At 39.7% G+C, this 24,333-nt stretch overlaps 2 protein-coding genes across 2 annotated transcripts; both read left to right on the top strand.

Annotated features, from left to right (window-relative positions):
* The first annotated feature begins 616 nt into the window (after positions 1-616).
* On the top strand, positions 617-8,074 carry trafd1 (TRAF-type zinc finger domain containing 1). The gene is made up of 11 exons (XM_079871417.1): positions 617-1,093; positions 1,268-1,307; positions 1,882-2,017; positions 2,965-3,018; positions 3,112-3,535; positions 5,130-5,494; positions 5,967-6,215; positions 6,475-6,604; positions 6,695-6,905; positions 7,018-7,078; positions 7,217-8,074. Exons 2-11 carry the CDS (start codon positions 1,273-1,275, stop codon positions 7,253-7,255), a joined length of 1,704 nt encoding a protein of 567 aa, XP_079727543.1. The 5' UTR covers positions 617-1,093; positions 1,268-1,272; the 3' UTR covers positions 7,256-8,074.
* Positions 8,075-8,800: 726 nt separating this feature from the next.
* Positions 8,801-11,396, top strand: LOC307158582 (corticosteroid-binding globulin-like). Its single transcript, XM_079871291.1, has 5 exons — positions 8,801-8,881; positions 9,050-9,701; positions 9,798-10,080; positions 10,230-10,374; positions 10,489-11,396. The coding sequence occupies exons 2-5, from the start codon at positions 9,089-9,091 to the stop codon at positions 10,687-10,689; spliced, it is 1,242 nt and encodes a 413-aa protein (XP_079727417.1). The 5' UTR covers positions 8,801-8,881; positions 9,050-9,088; the 3' UTR covers positions 10,690-11,396.
* Positions 11,397-24,333: the final 12,937 nt, after the last annotated feature.

The raw sequence follows: 24,333 nt of genomic DNA, 5'->3' as shown, positions 1-24,333 counted from the left end.
CCTGCTGATCATGGATGGTGGCGTCCACTAGGGGGCTCTGACTAAATACTTGAAGCTGGAAACTTCAATGTACTTAAAAAGACAGAATAAAAGTATTTTAGCACTTTTATCATTACCATATGTGTGGGCAGCATGGTGGGCAGTCCTTTACATCGTAGGATGCATATTCAAAAAAATATATAATATAATTAAAAAACAATTAGAATTTTAGAGATAATAACGACTGATAAAATGTCTCAAAATTACCTAAAATAGATTTTTTTTAATTGATTGACTTTTATTAACGATGCATTCTTTCTGATTTAATGAAATAATCCACTAAACGCTATAATAGCCTACACGGTTTATTAACACCAAAGAAAATGCATTGTAAGAAAATACACGTCTCTGTTGGTTTCAGTAGATTTCTGCTTTTTCACTTTTTAGAAAAAAATAGAACAGACAAAATAAACCGTCAAACATAGATTAATCATAATTTTCAATAGAGCTACTTTCCCTCATTGTTTATTTATCGTTATTTATTTGCTTATTAATCGTTATTAGTTTTGACGCGCTTTTTCGTCTTTTATTTTGAAAATCCTAATAATAATATCTCCGTCACTATCTGTCAACAAGCGTTGCTGTTTTCACGGATACCATACCGCCTCTTGTTGATACTGTGTCAAGAAACGAAAGCTAAACTGATAAGTTAGCTAATTGCGGTAGTTGATACATATCTACCTCAGGCCAGTAGTAGTTTATTACTTGTTTCTGTGTAGATTTAGAGTTCAATGACTCGACACTCGAGTCTCATGACACAGTACTATAGTGAGTGTTATAGCTGACAGCAATGGACACTCTTCGAGATGATGGCAGCCCGGACATTTAACGTTAGATTAAACTAGACGTTAAAGCAGCTATTCAAACACCCTTGTGCCTATTCGGATGTGTGGACAGAACACCGTGGACTATTCATGTCCTTGAATAATTCCTATGAAACATAACTTAACGTTACTCGTTCTTGGACCGAAAACAAGGACGAAAAGTACTAGCGAATAGTTTACTTCTATAACGTTACCCAAACTGCAGTTTACAAGCTTCAGCGAAAGATAAGGCAAGTAATGTTAGTATACATGTCTAATTCTAGCAGTTACTTGTCTGTTGGTAAGGATAGAGAAATATAACACAGCCTTACAGTCTGTTCAATGTTTACACTGAACGAAGATGTAGCGTAAAAACATCTTAATTTCATGTACGCGCTTAATGAGCTTTCTGTTCCTTCACACAGACACAATGGCCGAGGAAAATACCCAGTTCTGCAGTAATTGGTAAGACAATAAATAAAATGAAATTTTGCCGTCATTTACTTACCCACATGCTTTTTTTTCCGTACAGCACAAAAGGGGATGTTAGGCGGAATGACAATCTCAGTCACCATTCACTTTCATTTCATCTTTGCCCATGCAAATGAATGCGAATGGTTACTGTTTCTGTCATTCTGCCTAACGTTATCTTCTGTGTTGTGCGGAAGAAAGACAGTCATACAGGTTTGGAAGTAAATGAAGACCCAGTTTTTATTCTGGGGTAAACCTTCCCTTTGAATAGAGAATATTGTTTTGTAGTTTCGTTTTATTAGACAGCTTTCTCCTTTCACTTACTGTAGGTGTGTTCCCAGTCCCTCCCAACAACCCTTCTGACTGTATGACTGTAATGCAGTCAGTGTTCTCTCTTCCTGATTATTATGACTGAGGAATTAAGATGACACGCTTTCATATAAAGCAACTTGTGCTATGATTTTTACAGAGACAGTTAACACAGTGGCGATTATGGTGTTTATAGATCACTCATTTGAACCTATACAGTGTGCCAACCAACTAACCATGATATGTTCTCTGTCTTTAGCAAGCATGACATTCCAGAAGCCAACTTTACAACACATGAGATTCACTGTCGGCGGAATATTGCTCTCTGCGAGGTGTGCCAGGAGCCTTTTCCGCATGCTGAGCTTGTGCAGCACAAAGAGATGGATCACGCAGAGGTATGATCCACCCATGATGTATGATTAATTGACTGTATGTGATGATAATATCGCTATGAGTATTGTAGACATGGATAAAAAAAAGAACATTTTCATAATAATAAAAAAAAAGACTTTGAAGGGTCTTTTAGTGGGTCTGTTAAACAGCAGTCTGTTTAATGGGTTCAGGGTTGAGTAACTTTCCACATAAAAATCCAGTCAACAAAAAACTCAACATGGGTTGAAAAAATTTGATAATTTTAGATTTTTCTTTTTTTTTTCATGTCGATCCAAGCCTCTATTGCCTCCTTTTATTAAAAAAAAGAAAGAAAAAAAAGAAGATATATTGAATGTTCAAACTGTTTTTTTGTCCGTACAATGAAAGTCAATGGGATCCAAACAGCAATGTACACCATTGACTTTCATTGTTTGTTTAAAAAAAAACACTAAAACACTCTTTGGTTTTTGGGGTGAACTAGAGTCACTATGAAATCAAAATTTACTTTGATTTTGATCAATATTATTTTGTTTTAGAATATTGCAGTGTTTATTATAAATTATTTATTGATGCTGCACATCAATATTTAAAAAATAATCATAATTATGTGCCCACATAGTCTTTAATCAAAAATATTACTTAAACCTCCCCCTCGCAACGACATCTCTTCTTTGAAGACATGAACTGGTGCAAAAGTGGGACAATAATCCCTTGACTCCAGCAACCTGTCACTTACATGAGATTTTTGTTCGAAATGCCTTTTTTACTAGAATAGAGAACAAAAGACGATTGTAATTTCAGTTTTATGCAGTATTGGATGGACTGTAGCCTATGTCTGTCCTCACAGCCTTGTTTTAAATAGCATAAAATGAAATACAGCCCATATTATGTATATTGCATGAATTAATCCTTTTCCTTCTCTCCAGGCTGCTAAATATAAGTTTTATTAAATCTAAAACTCTTTTCACAGGAACAGTGCAAATGTGGATTAAAGATAGAGAAAAGGTTCCTGGAGACCCATCAGGTAATGTTGTGCGAGATAAACAGTTATGCTGCATGCATATTGCTGTTTTCATTGATGACTTCTGTAGATCTGACTACTTCTTGCCCCTCTCAGAGATCAGAATGCAGTCATCGACTGGTCCCGTGCCAGTTCTGTGATCTAGAGCTGGCTTCCTATCAGGCTAAAGAGCATGAGGAGTACTGTGGGACCCGCACCGAGCCCTGCCCTGTCTGCAAGTGTAACGTTATGCTGAGAGAGCAACACATCCATCCAGCCCTGTGCGGAAGTCTGACTCCCCCTCAGGAGAGGCACAGCAGTAGGGCAGAGTCCCAGTCTCCTGGGGCATGGTTTGAGGCACACTCCATTCATAACCTGTTGAGGGCCCAGGAGAGGAGCCACAATAATAACAACACGGGGGCCGCAGACCGCAGGGGTCCACCACGACCCTTGGAGGACAGACTGCATAACAGCACAAGAGGAACAGTTAGGGGAGGAACCAGGAGAAACACAGAAACAAGGAACAGTGAATTTGCTTATTGTACGTATCAGTCTGGCTGTTTTAGTCCTGCCCTTATTTACAAAAAATGTTTACAGTACAATAAACTAGTGGTGCATGATATATCAGTACCATAACTATTATCTGCAGATAATAGACTATTTTTAATTGATCAAATCTGTTAATATTGGATATTTATTTGTGCATGCTCTATTCCTTTATTTGAACATTTATGCCAAATTTACACTGCAAAGGAATTTATGACGTGTCAATTAGGTGTCTTTACACAAACTTTAATTCTGCTCTGAGGTGGCATAAATGCATTTAAACAGCAATTTAAACAGTTTATTCTGTTATTCTAGGGGCTGAGGTGGATCAGAGAAGGACTAATTTAGTATTTAATGCTGCATTGCGTCTTTATACAGAATTTTGAGCATAGAGCAGACATAACAGAGGTGTAAAGATGCCTATAGATCACCTTTGTGGTCTATAATGTTCACTTAAAGGGTTATTTTACCCACAAATGAAAATTCTGTCATTATTTACTCACCCTCATGTCGTTTCAAACCCGTAAGACTTTCGTTCATCTTCAGAACACAAAAGAAGAACTTTTTGATGAAATCTGAGAGCTTTCTGTACTCTCCATAGATAGCTACGCAACTACCACATTGACTCGATTGCTTTATGTGATGGACAGATTTAATTTAGGCTTTTATTCACATTTAAACATTGATCAGTGGACATAAACAGAAGCTCAACCAAACCTGCTTGGCGCGTAAGACAAACCTTATTGGTTCTTGCGGAAGCTCAAACTTGCTGCGTAACACGAGAATGAACCTAATTGGTTCTCGCACGTCAAACGAACATGCCTGAGCTTCCGTTTACCACAAATGTGTGAGATGATGAATGTTTATATGTGAATAAAAGCCTAAAACGATTGTCTCTTCAGAAAATTTGGAATAAGCCACTCAATTCATATGGATTAGTTTTACAATCTCTTTATGAACCTTTTAAAGCGTCAAAGTGGTAGTTGCGTAGCTGTCAACGGAGGGAGTGAAAGCTCTTAGATTTTATCAAAAAGATCTTCATTTGTGTTCCAAAGATGAATGAAAGTCTTATCGGTTTGGAGCAACATGAGAGCGAGTGAGTAATTAATGAAAGAATTTAGATTTTTGGCTGAACTATCCCTTTAAAGTTAATCTTTGAAAACACTAATAATTTAATAACTGTTAACTGGCAAAACAATTTTTTTTCATATATGGTACGTTATGTTGTTATGCCTAAATTTCATTTTTAGTATTTATTTCATAAGTAATTTAGACAAAATCCTGTAGCTCAAACAGTAGAGCATGGCGCTAGCGATGGTAAGATCATGGGTTCGACTCTCAGGGAATGCATGAACTAAAATGTGTACTACATAAATGTAAAATGTAATGGTGTGGAATTTGTATATTGGCCATAACAAATGTGACTGGCTTATTGTATCAGGCAGAATTGTAATATCAGTTCAACCCTCAACCCTACAATAAACATAAAGGGTTTTAAACATGTTGTATATAATATGATGGGAGTTTTCATCGGGTATTAACAGGATGCTGGGGAAAAAACTAACCTTCCACTCTGCTCATTTCCTCAGTGCTGGATCAGGAAGCAGAGCTGCATGGGAACAACAACAACAGCCTGCTGTGGTCTCTGGGACAACTGCCAGACTACGAGTCCTCCAGTCTGGACTACATGCTGGCCCTCAGCCTGCAGAGTGAAGGTGACTTGGAGGATCCCCGTCAGGAGGGCGTGTGGACTGATGTGTGGGACCGTAATCTGGGAAGGACACCAGCCCATAGCAATCTCACTTCCCAGCTCTCCTCCAGCACTAACAACAACTGCACTGCAGCTCCCCCTAAAACCAACCTGGCCCCGGCCCACAGCCCCTCCTCAAACATCATGCTGCCTTGCGAGTTCTGTGAAGAGCTCTTTCCAGAGGAAGACCTTATCTTACACCAGGTAAGTGATCAGGCCTCAATCATCCCATCATGTTACACTCCCTCTTGGCTTGATATTTAAGCCAGGCCTGTTGTGTCTTGATAGAGCTGGCAAGTGTGAATGTGCATCAGCCACAGTGGTACTTGGAGCCTCTCTAGAGTCAACTCTTTTGAGTGCCTTTACATGTGTACGCTGACAGAGTACAACATAAGCCATGTTTTCCATGGCAGGCTATTGTAATGTCAGCACTGATGCTGAATCTCCCACTCAGTTCCTTCTTGTCAGGTTTCTATTGTTTCACAATGTGGTGTTTAGTTTCCATGGGAACCTCCTCGAATTTCAGCCCTTTAGTTTCTTCCACAGGCCGAACCCTGATCATATTCTTCTCCTCTTTCTGAGGTCGAAGAGGAGGGTTATGTTATTTGAGTTGCTTGTTTTAGATTTTTGCCTTTAGTGGCCAGCACAAAGTCAACATTCAGTTTTTGTCTTCTAGACCGGCTGCAGCCCGGCCTCTGCTATCGCTTCCTTCAGTAAACAAGCTCCTTCTCTTCAATATGAAGACATCATCACTCAAGGGGCTGGTCATGTCATTCCTCCCCGCACGCCCAGTCCGCCCACCCTGCCCCTCTCCGTTTCTCCGCTCTCCTACAGTTCCTCCTCCAGCCCAGTTGAGGGCGACGTGCTCATTCCTTGTGAGTTTTGTGGTGTTACTCTGGAAGAGGCTGTGCTCTTTCACCATCAGGTATGACAACCTGTTTGTTTTTTGTTTTCCAGAACATAACAGGCCTTACAAATAAAATAGAGATAAAGAATCTGAACAGCAGCATATACAAATACATTTGTATATACACACAAATTTCACTTGTTTATATCCAGTTAGTATTGCATCAATCGTGATTTGTTTCTGCTAGTATGTTTCAGCTCTTTTGCAGAGCAGAAATGGAGCCCACCATTTAGTTGAGACTTTTGTTGATACTGTTCAATTTTATTATACTGTACAGGACAAGTGTGACTTCCGCCCCGAGACAGCTTATTCAGTCGATGGAGTTTCTCCACGAAAACCAGCCCAGACTGTCAAAGAGGCCCAGGAGAGGAGATCTCCTGAGAGGCAGAGGAGGGTGAGACATCAAGGTGAGCCACCAATATAGACTTTGTAATCCACTCGTATAAACGTGCTTGAAATCAGTATGTATTCATTCATCCCTTTATATCTTACTGCAGCTGAGCCAGGTGAGGAGCTCCTGCAACAGACGGCTCAGGGGCGACAGAGAGGCTCTTCAGGTTTGGACCAATGGCCGCCCTCAGCTTACAGTTACTCTAAGAACACAAATGTTGAACAGCAGGTGAAGAGCAGGAACCAAAGGTTCAAAGCTGTAGAAGCAAACACGTATCTCAACGACAGCCTCAAGCCCCGTTCTACAACCACTTCAGGGTATGCTTAGATATTTTACAGAAATAATTGCTATGTATGCACACATGATGACGAGAATTTGTTTTGGAAAAGTTACATTGAAACTAAAACGCTTGTATGTTTCCCATGACAGACCTCCACACAGAGGAAGACTGGAAGGTCGAACAAGTGAGAAAAACACGGAGACACCAAAGGTACGCATGTAAATTGTTACAGGAACGTGAGTTTTATTTTTGAAAAGACCTGCATGCAGGACATATTAGATGATGTTATCAGATATTTGATTCTACAAATACTATTTGACCTGTTATAAATTACATTTTTATCTTCAGGTGCCTAAAAAGCATAATGTTGAAAAAGAAGAGGAGTAGAAAAAGAGGAGGAAATAAACCTATCTTAGTCTCTGTGACTCAAAGCAGTGGCCTGTTATTACTGTTTATTGGCTATTTTGTTTGTGTCTGTAAAACATTTACATGTCCAGGTGAATTTATCAATTCTTTGGCTTGTAAATGTATTTCTTTGATTGCACTTTTTTTAAATCTCTTTATTGTATTTGGATTTTAAATGTTTGTTTTAAGCTTCGTTATATTTTCTTTGTTTCAAAGACTTTAGAGAAATGTTTTGTATTTTATTTAAAACTACACACAAGTTATAGTATAAATATAGAAACTCGCATAACACTTTACTGTAATGTTGTATACTTTAGTTAATGCAATTGTGAACAGCGGACAATACTGCGTTTATTAATCCTGGTTAATATTAATTTCTATATATATTTTAAATATAAAAATGTGTGTGTGTTTATACTGTTAGTTCATAATGCATCGTGAACTAATAATTCTGTAATGACCAATATAATATTTAGGAATTAACATAACAATGATTAATAAATGCTGTAAAATAATTATATCGAATGCATTAACTAATTAATTAGTTAATGTTCTGCAACATACAGAGCTGTATTGTAAAATGTAAAAGAAATTACAAATTCTTATTTGATCCTGAATGTGAAATAATTTTACAATGTACATTTAAAACAATTCATAAACTTTGAATTTGTGGATATTTGAGAGCTTTTATTGTAAGACTGTCTGTATGGTGGCATAGTTGATTGTGTTGTTATCATGATTGTTTATCTTTGGTCATGTAACATCTTTTCAATAAAAAGATCTTGCTGCGACTGAAGGTAGGATGGTTGTCCCATTGGTTGTTCTTTTTGTTTTCTACAAAGTGATATTTGGGCATTTCAACAGTCAGAAGATCAATATGGGCTCAATCTTTATCACTTGTTTTTGATATGCACTCTGTACCCTGCTGCTTGCACAAGAAAACCGTACAGGGTTGTGAGCACTTATTAAAGACATAAGATACATTACATATATAAGAACTGTGTTAGAAGCAGTGTTGGGGAAGTTACTCTAAAAAAATATTAATTACTAGCTTCTAATTACATCTTCAACTGTGTCATTTTAAGAATAATATACTAATTGCTCTCTCTAAAAAGTATTGCATTACTTATTACTATTTACTTTTTAAATCCCATATCCACCACGACCAGTTGAACAATAGAAGAATAAACATGAAACTGCTCTTTTAATTCTTTCAAATAAATGATATAAAATTACAAAATTTATTCTTGAACAGAAGCTTACATTAGAAACACATTTTTATGTTAAACTCACTTTTGTTTTTTATAGAATTTTTCTATAGTCTATACAGTATTTACATCAGTAGTAACTGTAATTAAATTAGAGCATTTAAATTACTTAGTAATGCATTACACCCAACACTGGTTAGATGAATGGAAATCATGAGTCAATAAAGCTTCTCTTGACAGTACTGTTTACTCTTTGTAGTTAATAAATGGAGCATTTTCAACAAACACAAAAAAGATAAACAGAGTAAAGGTTGCTTTTCTGATCGTACTATTTAATGACAAACTGTAGGCTTAAGAATTCAGTCCAGTTTGGGGAAAGATACGGCAGCAGCCCGGACAGGTGGGATTTGGGAAATTTGTGTTCACACAATTTTATAGGATAGGATATGTGGATGTATAAAGTTGATCTACTAATAAGGATAATGTCTTTACTTTAACACTCGTTTATTAATGTTTAGGGTATTTGCTGCATCTCTGTTACCATAATGTTGTAAAACTGTTTCCTCAGGACCTAAATTGATCTATTCGCTAAACTTGAAAAGAAATCATGGAAAGGAGCATTTTATATTTGTGGATTTGTGCTTTTGCAATTGTTCACCCAGTCGTCCATGGACAACAAGAGACTTCACCTCAATCTACTACCAGTGATCAACTCCCATTGTTGATTAAGATGAACAATGATTTTGCTTTTCACCTGTACAAGAGGCTTGTAGAAATGCCTGAGTATCAGTCCAAGAATATCTTCTTCTCGCCATTTAGTGTGTCCATGGTCCTTTCTGAACTGTCTTTAGGAGCTGGTGGTGAGACCAAACAGCAGCTTCTTAGTGGCATCGGCCATAATAGCTCGGTCTTCAGCACTGAAGAAATGCACCAGATGTTCCACAGTCTTCTGGAAGAAATGGACCAGAGGACAGGGGTGGACATTGATGTCGGCACTGCACTTTATGTAGACGACAGATTTAAGGCCCTTCCTGAGTTCTTGGAGAAAATGAAGGAGTTTTACCACTCTGAAGGCTTCACTGTGGATTTCAGCGTCAAAGAAACATTAGATAAAATTAACATGTATGTGAAGGAAAAAACACATGGGAAAATTAAACAAGCTGTTGATGATCTGGAATCTGATACTTTGATGTTCCTTCTCACGTACATATATTTTAAGGGTAAACACAAACACAAATAAAATAGTCATACTGTTGTAGTTCTGGTAATGTCATTGTTTCAGATCCCTTTAAATAATTCCAATCTTTCTTCCCAAGGAAAATGGGACATGCCATTTAACCCAAGCACGACCCGCAAGGTTATATTTCATGTGGATGCTGAGACCACCGTTCCAGTACAAATGATGCACCAATACGAATCCCTCAGAGTTTATTATGATGCTGAACTCACCTCTAAAGTCCTCTGTCTTGACTACAACGACTCTTACTCCATGTTTCTGGCTGTCCCAGATATTGACAGAGGAGATAAGACCATCAAAGATCTGGAGATGGCCATTTCTAGACAACACATTGAAAAGTGGAGGAGAGCTGTCCAGAAAAGGTTGGTTGTCAAAATGTTTTACTGTAAATCTTAAGGTTATCCTAACTGATTTATAAAAGCTTTTAGATGTTCACATGTTTTTAAGCTCAATCTCTCTCCATGGACCGGACAATCATTGATTATTATTTTATTATTTTTTTGTCCTTCAGAAAAGTTGACATCTATGTCCCCAAGCTGTCTCTGAAAACATCATATTCCCTGAATGACATTTTGAAAGGCATGGGAATGGCTGATATGTTTACAGATAAAGCCAACTTTACAGGAATTTCAGAGGAAAGGATCTTCATTTCAAAGGTAAAGTCTCAAATCACTTTCTAAATTATGATTTAAAATGAACAGAAGAGATTGTTCATAGACTATAAAAAAGACAGCAATTTTTAAAGATAGCTCACTTTGAATTACTTTCAGGCTTTGCATAAAGCCACTCTGGACATAAATGAGGAGGGAACCACCGCAGCAGCAGTGACAACAGTTTTATTTAGACCAATGTCTTACAGCCCATTGCAGACTTTGAGGTTTGATCGTCCATTCATGATCTTTATCACTGACAAAAAGAATGACAACATCCTCTTCTTTGGAAAAGTTGTCAACCCGGCGGAAAAACAGTGATGTTGCATCCAAGATGTCATACAACATTAGCCAGCAGGTGGACATGATTTATCATTGTTCTCTTTTTAACAATGACTCTACAGCATGTTGATATACAGAGGTACTCAATCTTTCTCCTAGAGGTTCGCCTTACTGTAGAGTTTAGTTCCAATGCGTATCAAACATCTGAACCAGCTTACCAAACTGTTTGAATTTAGTTGTTTGGAAATAAATTACAGGTACGCATTGCTAGATCTGTTTCCTCTGGTCAATATTATCTGCCAAGTGGCAACTGTTCTAATCTTAAATTGGAAAAAGATGTTGAAAAATGTTAAGTAAAAAAATAAACAACTGACGAAACAGCCTTTGTGTTAATTTCATACACCACATAGTTGCTGTAAAGATTAGAATCTGTTTCTGTCAATCTATCCATCTATCTAATAAATTAAAATGAGTTGCTTGTGGATGTGGATCATAAAAATGTTGCATGTATCCCTCCATAGCACTAAAACACATAAGAGTTTGACTCTGTTGAACAAGATTTTCAGAAAATTACAGGTAAATTCAAAGCAAGACAAGCATAACTTGAACTGAAGGTCGAAACAGGCTCAAAGTCTACTATGTGCAATTCACCCAAAGTAGACCATTTCACTTACACCAGATCAAGACATGTGAGTATGGATTTATCGGAGAACCAATAAAGACAAGTGTGGGCTTGTTTTTAATGCAGATATCTTGTTTAATAAAAAAACAAGTCACAAAATATTTCAGTAACGTAACATTGATTCCCTAAGATAGACGGGAATGAATATTACGTAGCGGTGCTATGGGGAAATAACTTTCTCTGAAAAGACTATGAAGCCTGATTGCAACTGCACAGACCAATGGTATCTCACTCTTAGCGCACCTAAGATGCTGCTGAGTACCATTTCATCACAATCTTTTGTCTGAGAAAGCCGGCAAGCTACTGCTAACAGTGCAAGCATAGTAACAAAGCAAGCTTATGCAATGTTCATTCCCTTCTATCTCAGGGAACCAAGGTTACATTAGTAACTGAAACATTCCCCTTCGATAACTGTTCACTCATATTATGTCGATAGCTAACGCTATGTGGAACGCAATTCAATAGCACTGTGTTATAAGCGCAGGGCTGCCCAAGCAAAAAGGCAAAGAATAGGCCCTGCAAACACTGCCAAGGGATGGTTCTGATCTGGGGGCCTCAAGTGGGGGTGCACAGTGAGTCATTGGTGGTGGCGCCTGACAAAAGATGGCAAAACCCAAGGGGAGCCGCCTGGAAATAAGTTAAGCCCGCCCCCAAATTGTCAAAAGTCATGTAGACTCGAGCGAGCAGAAATCAGCTGAGCGAGCAGAAATCCACTGCGCGAGCAAAACAGCACTCCGCGAGCAGAAATCCACTGCGCGCGAGCAGGATTCCACTGTACAAGCAGAGTTAACCTATGAGAGTATGCCAGGCGCTCGCTCGCAGCTACCTGTACACCTCTCGGTTGTTGAATTTTTGCGCGAGTACTTTTATCATGCCAGCTGAAGGTTCATTTTTGCGCGCGTGAAATAACATAATGTGCTCGTGAGCATGTCTTACACGCTCATGACATTTGACTAAAAAATGACGGCATAGGTTCTTATCACATACATATTATTTTCCCCTCAATTATGTCGTAATAACGAGATCTTATGTCGTTAAAACGATACTTTCTCGTAATAACGAGATCTTGTGTCGTTAAAACGACATCTTTTTCTCGTAATAATGAGATGTTATGTCGTTAAAACGTACTCGGTTACCTAATGTAACCTCGGTTCTCTCTAGAAGAGGGAACGAGTATTGCGTAAGTTGCTTACGCTACGGGTAAAGTCATCTTTTCTCGATATATGAAGCCAAAGAATTATCCTTAATTTTTGTATTTATTGTCAACGCAGTGCAGCAGCTAGCAGACCTAGAGCGAGCTGTCTAGCGCGCTCATTGGCTGCCCTGCGGCAACTGCAGCAGCCTACCACTGAGCCCCGCATGACGTCACGCCCAATGAGGGTGCTCGCGCCCTCACGCGTCAAAGCCCGCCAGAATGGGAGTGGCTTAGCGTATATAAGGAAGGGCTCGGGGGCTGCTTCCCTGATTTTCATCTCTTCAGCGAAGCTCTACGCATCGCTGGATCCTGAGAGAAGCCGCCGCCGTTGAATTAAGCGACTAGCAAGCAGAGGAAAGCATCTGAAGAAGCCGGTCGCCGTGCGCGCCAAGCATCCACTACATGAGTCCCAGAGGAAGCCCGGAGAACACAAATAAGTGGGAATCAGGCGGCCAGCAACGCGGGCCAGCGCATGTACATAAGCACACCGTAGGGGGATACAGAGCGGCGCTGCCGGTCTATATTAAAGAATATCAACCCTTATAGTGCAGCTCAACCAGGAGAGCTAAAGTCACGTGAGAGTAACCTGCACACGAACAATCTGGGCAGAACATACACACCGCTTAGACTGACAAAAGTTTAGCCTGCAAGGCGGGAACTTCCAGGTTATAAAACCTAACAAATGTAGAGGGGGAGGCCCAGCCCGCCGCCATACAAATGTCATGAATAGAAATCCCGCTGGACCAAGCCCACGATGAGGCCATGCCTCTAGTGGAATGAGCCCTGATGCCCAGAGGGCACTGCAGGTGTTTAGACGTATAAGCTGCTGCGATAGCGTCCACTATCCATCTGGACAGGCTATGTTTCGAGGCGGCGAGACCCTTGGTGCACCCATGTAAACGCGTAATGTAAACTCTCAGCGCCCTGACAGGGCAGAGGAGGTTATTATCACCCTCGCTACCGGATGCAGGCAGAGCCGATAGAGAGATGACCTGCGCTCTGAAGGGAGTGCCAATCACCTTGGGGACATAACCATGTCTCAGTTTGAGGATGACTTTAGAGTCATTTGGTCCAAACTCGAGACACGCGGCGCTAACAGACAGCGCGTGTAGATCCCCCACACGTTTGACTGATGACAGGGCTATCAGAAAAACGGTTTTGAGCGAAAGGTATTTTAGATCCACGGAATCTAATGATTCAAAGGAATATGTTTTCAGGGCCTCTAGGACCAAAGAAAGGTCCCAAATAGGAACCGACGGGGGCGGCGGGGGATTCATCCTCCTGGCTCTTCTAAGGAAGCGGATGATGAGCTCGTTCCTTCCTATTGACTGGCTGCGCGTCGACTCTGTGAACGCTGCAATAGCCGCAACATACACTTTGAGCGTGGAGGGGGACCTGCCCTCGTCCAACAGCTCTCGAAGGAAGCAAAGCACCCACGAGACCCCACAAGTTCGTGGGTCTAGATTTTTGTCGGCGCACCATGAGGAGAACACAGACCATTTAGACGCGTATAGCCTTCTCGTAGAAAGAGCTCTAGACTGCGTGATCATGTTCACAACCCCTTCTGGCAAGGCAACGGGTATCCGTTGATTACCCATGCATGCAGAGACCAGCGTTCTGGATGGGGATGCCAAATTGAGCCGCCGGCTTGAGAGAGAAGATCTCTCCTCACCGGAATCGGCCATGGGGCCACGTGTGACAGCCGCATCAGCTCTGGGAACCAGGTTTGGTTCTCCCATCGCGGGGCTATGAGGAGCACCGAGTGGCACGCATCCCTGATTCTCTTGATTACCTGTGGTAACAGCGAGATCGGAGGGAAAGCATACAGTGGGCGGCTGGGCCAGGTTTGGAGGTTAGAGAAGGAGAGAGAGGCTCGAGGGTAGGGATCCGGCGAGCCCTTGAATGCCACATCAGACTCCGGTGGCCTCTGGGAGCGCTTCTTCTTGCGCGGTCCAGCAGAGATGGGCGGAGTGACAGCTTCGGCGTCGAACACTTCAAGTCGAGCCCGCAGGGTCGACATTGAAAGTTCTTCGCAATGGACGCAGCCTCCCGAAGAGAGAGCGAGGGCTGCGTGGTCTCGACCCAGGCAGAGAGCGCAGATCACGTGGCGGTCTCCGGCGCTGAGCGGGGCTCAGCAAGAGCCACAGGAACTGCGAGGCATTTTTAGAAATACGCCTCGCGCTCTTTTAGACAGAAAAGTGTGTGTCGCAGCGGCAAACACACACATCAGAGCAAAAAGGATACTTGTCGCCGGATAGCGCAGCAGGCACGGATGGCTGAAGGTGCCGAAGACGACCGGCTTCTTCAGACGCTTTCCTCTGCTTGCTAGTCGCTTAATTCAACGGCGGCGGCTTCTCTCAGGATCCAGCGATGCGTAGAGCTTCGCTGAAGAGATGAAAACCAGGGAAGCAGCCCCCGAGCCCTTCCTTATATACGCTAAGCCACTCCCATTCTGGCGGGCTTTGACGCGTGAGGGTGCGAGCGCCCTCATTGGGCGTGACGTCACGCGGGGCTCAGTGGTAGGCTGCTGCAGTTGCCGCAGGGTAGCCAATGAGCGCGCTAGACAGCTCGCTCTAGGTCTGCTAGCTGCTGCAATGCGTTGACAATAAATACAAAAATTAAGGATAATTTTTTGGCTTCATATCTCGAGAAAAGATGACTTTACCCGTAGCGTAAGCAACTTACGCAATACGAGAGAACCTCTTGTAAGAGAACGACATATTTTCTTGGCCTTATAAGGACATGTGTAGTCCTTTATCCACATAAAATCACGCCTTTATCACATTTCTACGTTCAAAAAGCTTAAGCAAATAGTAGCAGCCCCCAATCAGGCAAAATTAATCAATGAGGCCCTTTTTTTAAAATATATTTTATATAGGCCTATACGTTTTTTTAAATATAATATATTATAAGATTTATTTTTGTTAATAGGCTAGCCTATAATATAGCTATATCTTCATTACCTTGAGATATAATTAAACAAAAAGTAATCAAAACACATCTAACAGAACATAGCCTAAGTTGTTTATTTTTAACAACATTGTGTTCTTATTTTGTTTAATTAACGAAATGTCAATCTTCGTATTTATACCTGAAGATACAATACAATACAAAAATCTTCAAGATACAGCCTACAATCTTCACATGTATAACGGATTGTCACCTTATAAACAGCCCGTTGTGTGGTGGAATAAGCAATGCTATATAGAAATATATGGTTAGTATCTTAATTTAAACTTTATTTTATTATTTTATTAGTTCATTAACTAATTATGCTAACTCAACTAATTAAATGTAAAGAGCTGGATACTAATTACTAATTAAATAATGTCAAATATTAAATGTAGGCTATTGATTAGAATTGCCATAGAGTAAAGATTTTTCTAGACTAGTACCTGTAGTCATTCAAGCAATTAGGTCTAATCGCACGTTTATGTTTAATCCTGGGTGCATATAGCTGACATTCATTGCTTTTTAGCTTGTTGCGACCCGAGTTCGTCAAACTTTGTTGATATACTGTCCTATCATAATAAAAGGCAAAAAAAATATATTCTTAAAAAATATTCGGAACGGATTCCGACAGCTGTTTTTTTTTTTGCTGTCGGATTCTGTTCCCCCCATATTTCTGACACACTAAGGTTCTAATATTTATCAGATTGATGCTGTTTAATCTCAATCCACACACAGAATAGAATAAGCATATTTTAAGCCGATACAGCAACACCTCTCATCATTGGGGTGGGGGAACGGATTTCGACATCTGAACTATTTGCCGTCGGATTCTGTTCCCCCTATGTTTCTTACACAATAAGGTTCTAAGATTTCTCAAATTGCAGCTAATTATTAAACCCAATAGCCTAATGGTCAGTTCACTGTTCACTGGTATTCATTGTTTTTCAGCTTTACAACGCGAGTTCAAGTCCCGGTTCGTCAAACTTTCTTGATACTGTCCTATCATAATAAAAGGCAAAAAAATATATTCTCTAAACTGATGCAAGTGTAGCAGGGTGGAGTAACTCCACCTCGTGAAGCGTCTAATTGAGACTACGTTGCTGTTTTGCCTCTATGCTTATAGTAACTGTGCACACGTTGCGGTGTCGTTACGCGCCTCGATCGGGGCTGGTGCGGCTTGTTGGCTGGTTCGTCTTTACCAGCTGCTACCTGCTTGATCCTTGATTGTGCACCAGCATAGTGAGTATTTTTTTATGAATGTTTATTTTTTTTCGTGATGGTTCATAATTCACTCCGGGCATTGTAATTTATAACTGCTGAGAGTCTGAGTGAAGTGTGTGCTTTTAATTTGTTTTCTCTTAAGATAAGTCATTTGTATTTTGTCTGTTTTCTTTTGTTGTTAAACCTATATAGTCTTTTATAAGCTTTTTGGTTTCGTATCTGTTTATTTTCTGTGCAGGAGCTGGGGGTTTCTGGAGCGGGGAGGCTAGCTGCCATCGTATGGTGTGTGGTGATTACACCTAGTGCCGTGTGTTTTTTTTTTTTTGCATCCAATCTTCACATGTGTGTGCGGGCGTGTGTTTGGGTTACTAGGGTTCTTCTAATTGAGGCAGCTAGCCTGTGCCCCCAGGCACCTCCGCTGCTGGTCAACTAGTTCAATTTAAATATAGGTTTGTAGTTGTTATGTGTGTCTGGTACAAATTGTGCACGTTACTGTAAAATTGATTCTAAGAATCTTGTGACGTTATAAATATTTATATTTTCAATGTTGATGAAAATAAACGTGTATGTCTTTTTCTATATGACTCACGTCTCCTCACCCATCCTTGATTAACGAACCTGTGCGGCCTTAGGGCTGTTATTCCCCAGTATTCTGGGGTGGCGTAGTCGACCATTGTTGCCGTTATTGGCGTCTCCGCCTATGTTTATTACACAATAAGGTTCTAAGATTTCTCAAATTGCAGCAAAAAACTACCCTCAATAGCCTAGTGGTCAGTTCCCTGACCATTTTTTTTTTTTTTTAGCTTTGGGCGACCCGAGTTCAAGTCCCAGTTCGTCAAACTTTCTTGATACTATACTGTCCCATCATAATAATAGGCAAAAAAATATTTTCTCTAAACTGATGCAAGTTAAGCTCCATCCTCACACAAAAATAAAATCTGCATATTTTAAGCCGATACATCAACACCTCTCATAATGGGAGTGGGGGAACGGATTCCGACAGCTGTTTTGTTATGCCGTCGGATTCTGTTACCCCCATATTTCTGACACACTGAGATTCTAGGCTAATATTTATCAAACTGAAGCTGTTTAAGCTCCATCCACACACAGAATAGAATAAGCATATTTTAAGCCGATACATCAGCATCTCTCATCATTAGGGTGGGGGAACGGATTTCGACAGCTGAACTATTTGCCGTCGGATTCTGTTCCCCCTATGTTTCTTACACAATGAGGTTGTAATATTTATCACATTGCTGTTAATCACATAACCCAATAGCCTAGTGGTTAGTACACTCTGCACTGATATTCATTGTCTTTCAGCTTATTACGACACGAGTTCAAGTCTAAGTTCGTCAAACTTTCTCTATCCTATCATAATAAAAAGCAAAAAAAAAAAAAATTTAAACTGATGCAAGTTAAGCTCCATCCACAAACAAAAATAAAATCAGCATTTTTAAGCCATTACATCAACATCTCTCATAATGGGAGTGGGGGAACGGATTTCGACAGCTGAACTTTGTGCCGTCGGATTCTGTTCCCCCTATGTTTATTACACAATAAGGTTCTAAGATTTATCAAAGTGATGCTGTTTAATCTCCATCCACACACAGAATAGAATAAGCATATTTTAAGCCGATACATCAACACCTCTCATAATGGGAGTGGGGGAACGGATTCTGACAGCTGTTTTTTTATGCTGTCGGATTCTGTTCCCCCCATATTTCTGACACACTGAGATTCTAGGCTAATATTTATCAAACTGAAGCTGTTTAAGCTCCATTCACACACAGAATAGAATAAGCATATTTTAAGCTGATACATCAGCATCTCTCATCATTAGGGTGGGGGAACGGATTTCGACAGCTGAACTATTTGCCGTCGGATTCTGTTCCCCCTATGTTTCTTACACAATGAGGTTGTAATATTTATCACATTGCAGTTAATTACATAACCCAATAGCCTAGTGGTCAGTACACTCTGCACTGGTATTCATTGTCTTTCAGCTTATTACGACATGAGTTCAAGTCTAGGTTCGTCAAACTTTCTCTATACTATCCTATCATAATAAAAAGCAAAGATATATATTCTTTAAACTGATGCAAGTTAAGCTCCATCCACACACAAAAATAAAATCAGCATTTTTTAAGCCATTACATCAACACCTCTCATAATGGGAGTGGGGGAACGGATTCCGACAGCTGTTTTTTTTTGCCGTCGGATTCTGTTCCCCCTATGTTTATTACACACTGAGGTTCTAATATTTATCAAATTGGTGCTGTTTAAGCTCCATCCACACACAGAATAGAATAAGCATATTTTAAGCTGATACATCAACATCTCTCATCATTGGGGTGGGGGAACGGATTTCGACAGCTAAACTATTTGCCGTCGGATTCTGTTCCCCCTATGTTTCTTACACAATGAGGTTCTAATATTTATCACATTGCAACCCAATGGCCAAGTGGTCAGTGCCCTCACAATATTTCTTTTTTATCTTTGGGCGAACCGAGTTCAAGTCCCGTTTCGTCAAACTTTCTTGATACTATACTGTCCTATCATAATAAAAGGCAAACAAATATATTCTTTAAACTGATTCAAGTTAAGCTCCATCCACAAACAAAAATAAAATCAGCAATTTTAAGCCATTACATCAACACCTCTCATAATGGGAGTGGGGGAACGGATTCCGACAGCTGTTTTTTTTTGCCGTCGGATTCTGTTCCCCCCCATATTTCTGACACACTGAGGTTCTAATATTTATCAAATTGATGCTGTTTAAGCTCCATCCACACACAGAATAGAATAAGCATATTTTAAGCCATTACATCAACATCTCTCATAATGGGAGTGGGGGAACGGATTTCGACAGCTGAACTTTTTGCCGTCGGATTCTGTTCCCCCTATGTTTATTACACAATAAGGTTCTAAGATTTATCAAATTGTAGCAAATAGCTATCCTCAACAGCCTAGTGGTCAGTGCCTTGACAATGTTTTTTTTTTAGCTTTGGGCGACCAGAGTTCAAGTCCCGTTTCGGCAAACTTTCTTGATACTATACTGTCCTATCATAATAAAAGGCAAACAAATATATTCTTTAAACTGATGCAAGTTAAGCTCCATCCACAAACAAAAATAAAATCAGCATTTTTAAGCCATTACATCAACACCTCTCATAATGGGAGTGGGGGAACGGATTCCGACAGCTGTTTTTTTTTTGCCGTCGGATTCTGTTCCCCCATGTTTATTACACAATAAGGTTCTAAGATTTATCAAATAAAAGTAAATAATTATCCTCAATAGCCTAGTAGTCAGTGCCCGGGCAATATATTTTTTTTTAGCTTTGGGCGACCAGAGTTCAAGTCCCGGTTCGTCAAACTTTCTTGATACTATACTATCCTATCATAATAAAAGGCAAAAAAATATATTCTTTAAACTGATGCAAGTTAAGCTCCATCCACACACAAAAATAAAATCAGCATTTTTTAAGCCATTACATCAACACCTCTCATAATGGGAGTGGGGGAACGGATTTCGACAGCTGAACTATTTGCCATCGGATTCTGTTCCCCCTATGTTTATTACACAATAAGGTTCTAAGACTTCTCAAATTGATGCTGTTGAAGCTCCATCCACAAACATAATAGAATAAGCATATTTTAAGCCGATACATCAACACATCTCATTATTGGGGTGGGGGAACGGATTTCGACAGCTGAACTATTTGCCGTCGGATTCTGTTCCCCCTATGTTTCTTACACAATGAGGTTGTAATATTTATCACATTGCAGTTAATTATATAACCTAATAGCCTAGTGGTCAGTACACTCTGCACTGGTATTCATTGTCTTTCAGCTTATTACGACATGAGTTCAAGTCTAGGTTCGTCAAACTTTCTCTATACTATCCTATCATAATAAAAAGCAAAGATATATATTCTTTAAACTAATGCAAGTTAAGCTCCATCCACACACAAAAATAAAATCAGCATTTTTTAAGCCATTTCATCAACACCTCTCATAATGGGAGTGGGGGAACGGATTCCGACAGCTGTTTTTTTTTGCCGTCGGATTCTGTTCCCCCTATGTTTATTACACACTGAGGTTCTAATATTTATCAAATTGATGTTGTTTAAGCTCCATCCACACACAGAATAGAATAAGCCTATTTTAAGCTGATACATAAACATCTCTCATCATTGGGGTGGGGGAACGGATTTCGACAGCTAAACTATTTGCCGTCGGATTCTGTTCCCCCTATGTTTCTTACACAATGAGGTTCTAATATTTATCACATTGCAGCTGCTTGCAAACCCCAATGGCCAAGTGGTCAGTGCCCTAAAAATATTTCTTTTTTATCTTTGGGCGACCCGAGTTCAAGTCCCGTTTCGTCAAACTTTCTTGATAATATACTGTCCTATCATAATAAAAGGCAAACAAATATATTCTTTAAACTGATTCAAGTTAAGCTCCATCCACAAACAAAAATAAAATCAGCAATTTTAAGCCATTACATCAACATCTCTCATAATGGGAGTGGGGGAACGGATTTCGACAGCTGAAATTTTTGCCGTCGGATTCTGTTCCCCCTATGTTTATTACACAATAAGGTTCTAAAATTGATCAAATTAAAGTAAACAAGTATCCTCAATGGCCTAGTGGTCAGTGCCCGGGCAATAGTTTTTTTTTTAGCATTGGGCGACCCGAGTTCAAGTCCCGGTTCGTCAAACTTTCTTGATACTATACTATCCTATCATAATAAAAGGCAAAAAAATATATTCTTTAAACTGATGCAAGTTAAGCTCCATCCACACACAAAAATAAAATCAGCATTTTTAAGCCATTACATCAACATCTCTCATAATGGGAGTGGGGGAACGGATTTCGACAGCTGAACTTTGTGCCGTCGGATTCTGTTCCCCCATGTTTATTACACAATAAGGTTCTAAGATTTATCAAATAAAAGTAAATAATTATCCTCAATAGCCTAGTAGTCAGTGCCCGGGCAATATATATTTTTTTAGCTTTGGGCGACCAGAGTTCAAGTCCCGGTTCGTCAAACTTTCTTGATACTATACTATCCTATCATAATAAAAGGCAAAAAAATATATTCTTTAAACTGATGCAAGTTAAGCTCCATCCACACACAAAAATAAAATCAGCATTTTTTAAGCCATTACATCAACACCTCTCATAATGGGAGTAGGGGAACGGATTTCGACAGCTGAACTATTTGCCGTCGGATTCTGTTCCCCCTATGTTTATTACACAATAAGGTTCTAAGATTTCTCAAATTGATGCTGTTGAAGCTCCATCCACACACATAATAGTATAAGCATATTTTAAGCCGATACATCAACACATCTCATTATTGGGGTGGGGGAACGGATTTCGACAGCTGTTTTTTTATGCTGTCGGATTCTGTTCCCCCCATATTTCTGACACACTGAGATTCTAGGCTAATATTTATCAAACTGAAGCTGTTTAAGCTCCATCCACACACAGAATAGAATAAGCATATTTTAAGCTGATACATCAGCATCTCTCATCATTAGGGTGGGGGAACGGATTTTGACAGCTGAACTATTTGCCGTCGGATTCTGTTCCCCCTATGTTTCTTACACAAATAGGTTGTAATATTTATCACATTGCAGTTACCTACATAACCCAATAGCCTAGTGGTCAGTTCACTCTGCACTGGTATTCATTGTCTTTCAGCTTATTACGACACGAGTTCAAGTCTAGGTTCGTCAAACTTTCTCTATCCTATCATAATAAAAAGCAAAGATATATATTCTTTAAACTGATGCAAGTTAAGCTCCATCCACACACAAAAATAAAATCAGCATTTTTTAAGCCATTACATCAACACCTCTCATAATGGGAGTGGGGGAACGGATTCCGACAGCTGTTTTTTTTTTGCCGTCGGATTCTGTTCCCCCTATGTTTATTACACACTGAGGTTCTAATATTTATCAAATTGATGCTGTTTAAGCTCCATCCACACACAGAATAGAATAAGCCTATTTTAAGCTGATACATCAACATCTCTCATCATTGGGGTGGGGGAACGGATTTCGACAGCTAAACTATTTGCCGTCGGATTCTGTTCCCCCTATGTTTCTTACACAATGAGGTTCTAATATTTATCACATTGCAGCTGCTTGCAAACCCCAATGGCCAAGTGGTCAGTGCCCTCACAATATTTGTTTTTTATCTTTGGGCGACCCGAGTTCAAGTCCCGTTTCGTCAAACTTTCTTGATAATATACTGTCCTATCATAATAAAAGGCAAACAAATATATTCTTTAAACTGATTCAAGTTAAGCTCCATCCACAAACAAAAATAAAATCAGCAATTTTAAGCCATTACATCAACATCTCTCATAATGGGAGTGGGGGAACGGATTTCGACAGCTGAAATTTTTGCCGTCGGATTCCGTTCCCCCTATGTTTATTACACAATAAGGTTCTAAAATTGATCAAATTAAAGTAAATAAGTATCCTCAATGGCCTAGTGGTCAGTGCCCGGGCCATAGTTTTTCTTTTAGCTTTGGGCGACCCGAGTTCAAGTCCCGGTTCGTCAAACTTTCTTGATACTATACTGTCCTATCATAATAAAAGGCAAACAAATATATTCTTTAAACTGATGCAAATTAAGCTCCATCCACAAACAAAAATAAAATCAGCATTTTTAAGCCATTACATCAACATCTCTCATAATGGGAGTGGGGGAACGGATTTCGACAGCTGAACTTTGTGCCGTCGGATTCTGTTCCCCCTATGTTTATTACACAATAAGGTTCTAAGATTTATCAAAGTGATGCTGTTTAATCTCCATCCACACACAGAATAGAATAAGCATATTTTAAGCCGATACATCAACACCTCTCATAATGGGAGTGGGGGAACGGATTCCGACAGCTGTTTTTTTATGCTGTCGGATTCTGTTCCCCCCATATTTCTGACACACTGAGATTCTAGGTTAATATTTATCAAACTGAAGCTGTTTAAGCTCCAGCCACACACAGAATAGAATAAGCATATTTTAAGCTGATACATCAGCATCTCTCATCATTAGGGTGGGGGAACGGATTTCGACAGCTGAACTATTTGCCGTCGGATTCTGTTCCCCCTATGTTTCTTACACAATGAGGTTGTAATATTTATCACATTGCAGTTATTTGCATAACCCAATAGCCTAGTGGTCAGTACACTCTGCACTGGTATTCATTGTCTTTCAGCTTATTACGACATGAGTTCAAGTCTAGGTTCGTCTAACTTTCTCTATACTATCCTATCATAATAAAAAGCAAAGATATAAATTCTTTAAACTGATGCAAGTTAAGCTCCATCCACACACAAAAATAAAATCAGCATTTTTTAAGCCATTTCATCAACACCTCTCATAATGGGAGTGGGGGAACGGATTCCGACAGCTGGTTTTTTTTGCCGTCGGATTCTGTTCCCCCTATGTTTATTACACACTGAGGTTCTAATATTTATCAAATTGATGCTGTTTAAGCTCCATCCACACACAGAATAGAATAAGCCTATTTTAAGCTGATACATCAACATCTCTCATCATTGGGGTGGGGGAACGGATTTCGACAGCTAAACTATTTGCCGTCGGATTC

Source organism: Squalius cephalus (genome assembly GCF_949319135.1).
Source record: "Squalius cephalus genome assembly, chromosome: 5".
Taxonomy (NCBI): Eukaryota; Metazoa; Chordata; class Actinopteri; order Cypriniformes; family Leuciscidae; genus Squalius; species Squalius cephalus.
The sequence above is the reverse complement of the archived record's forward strand: the minus strand, read 5'-3'. Positions and strand labels throughout refer to the sequence as shown.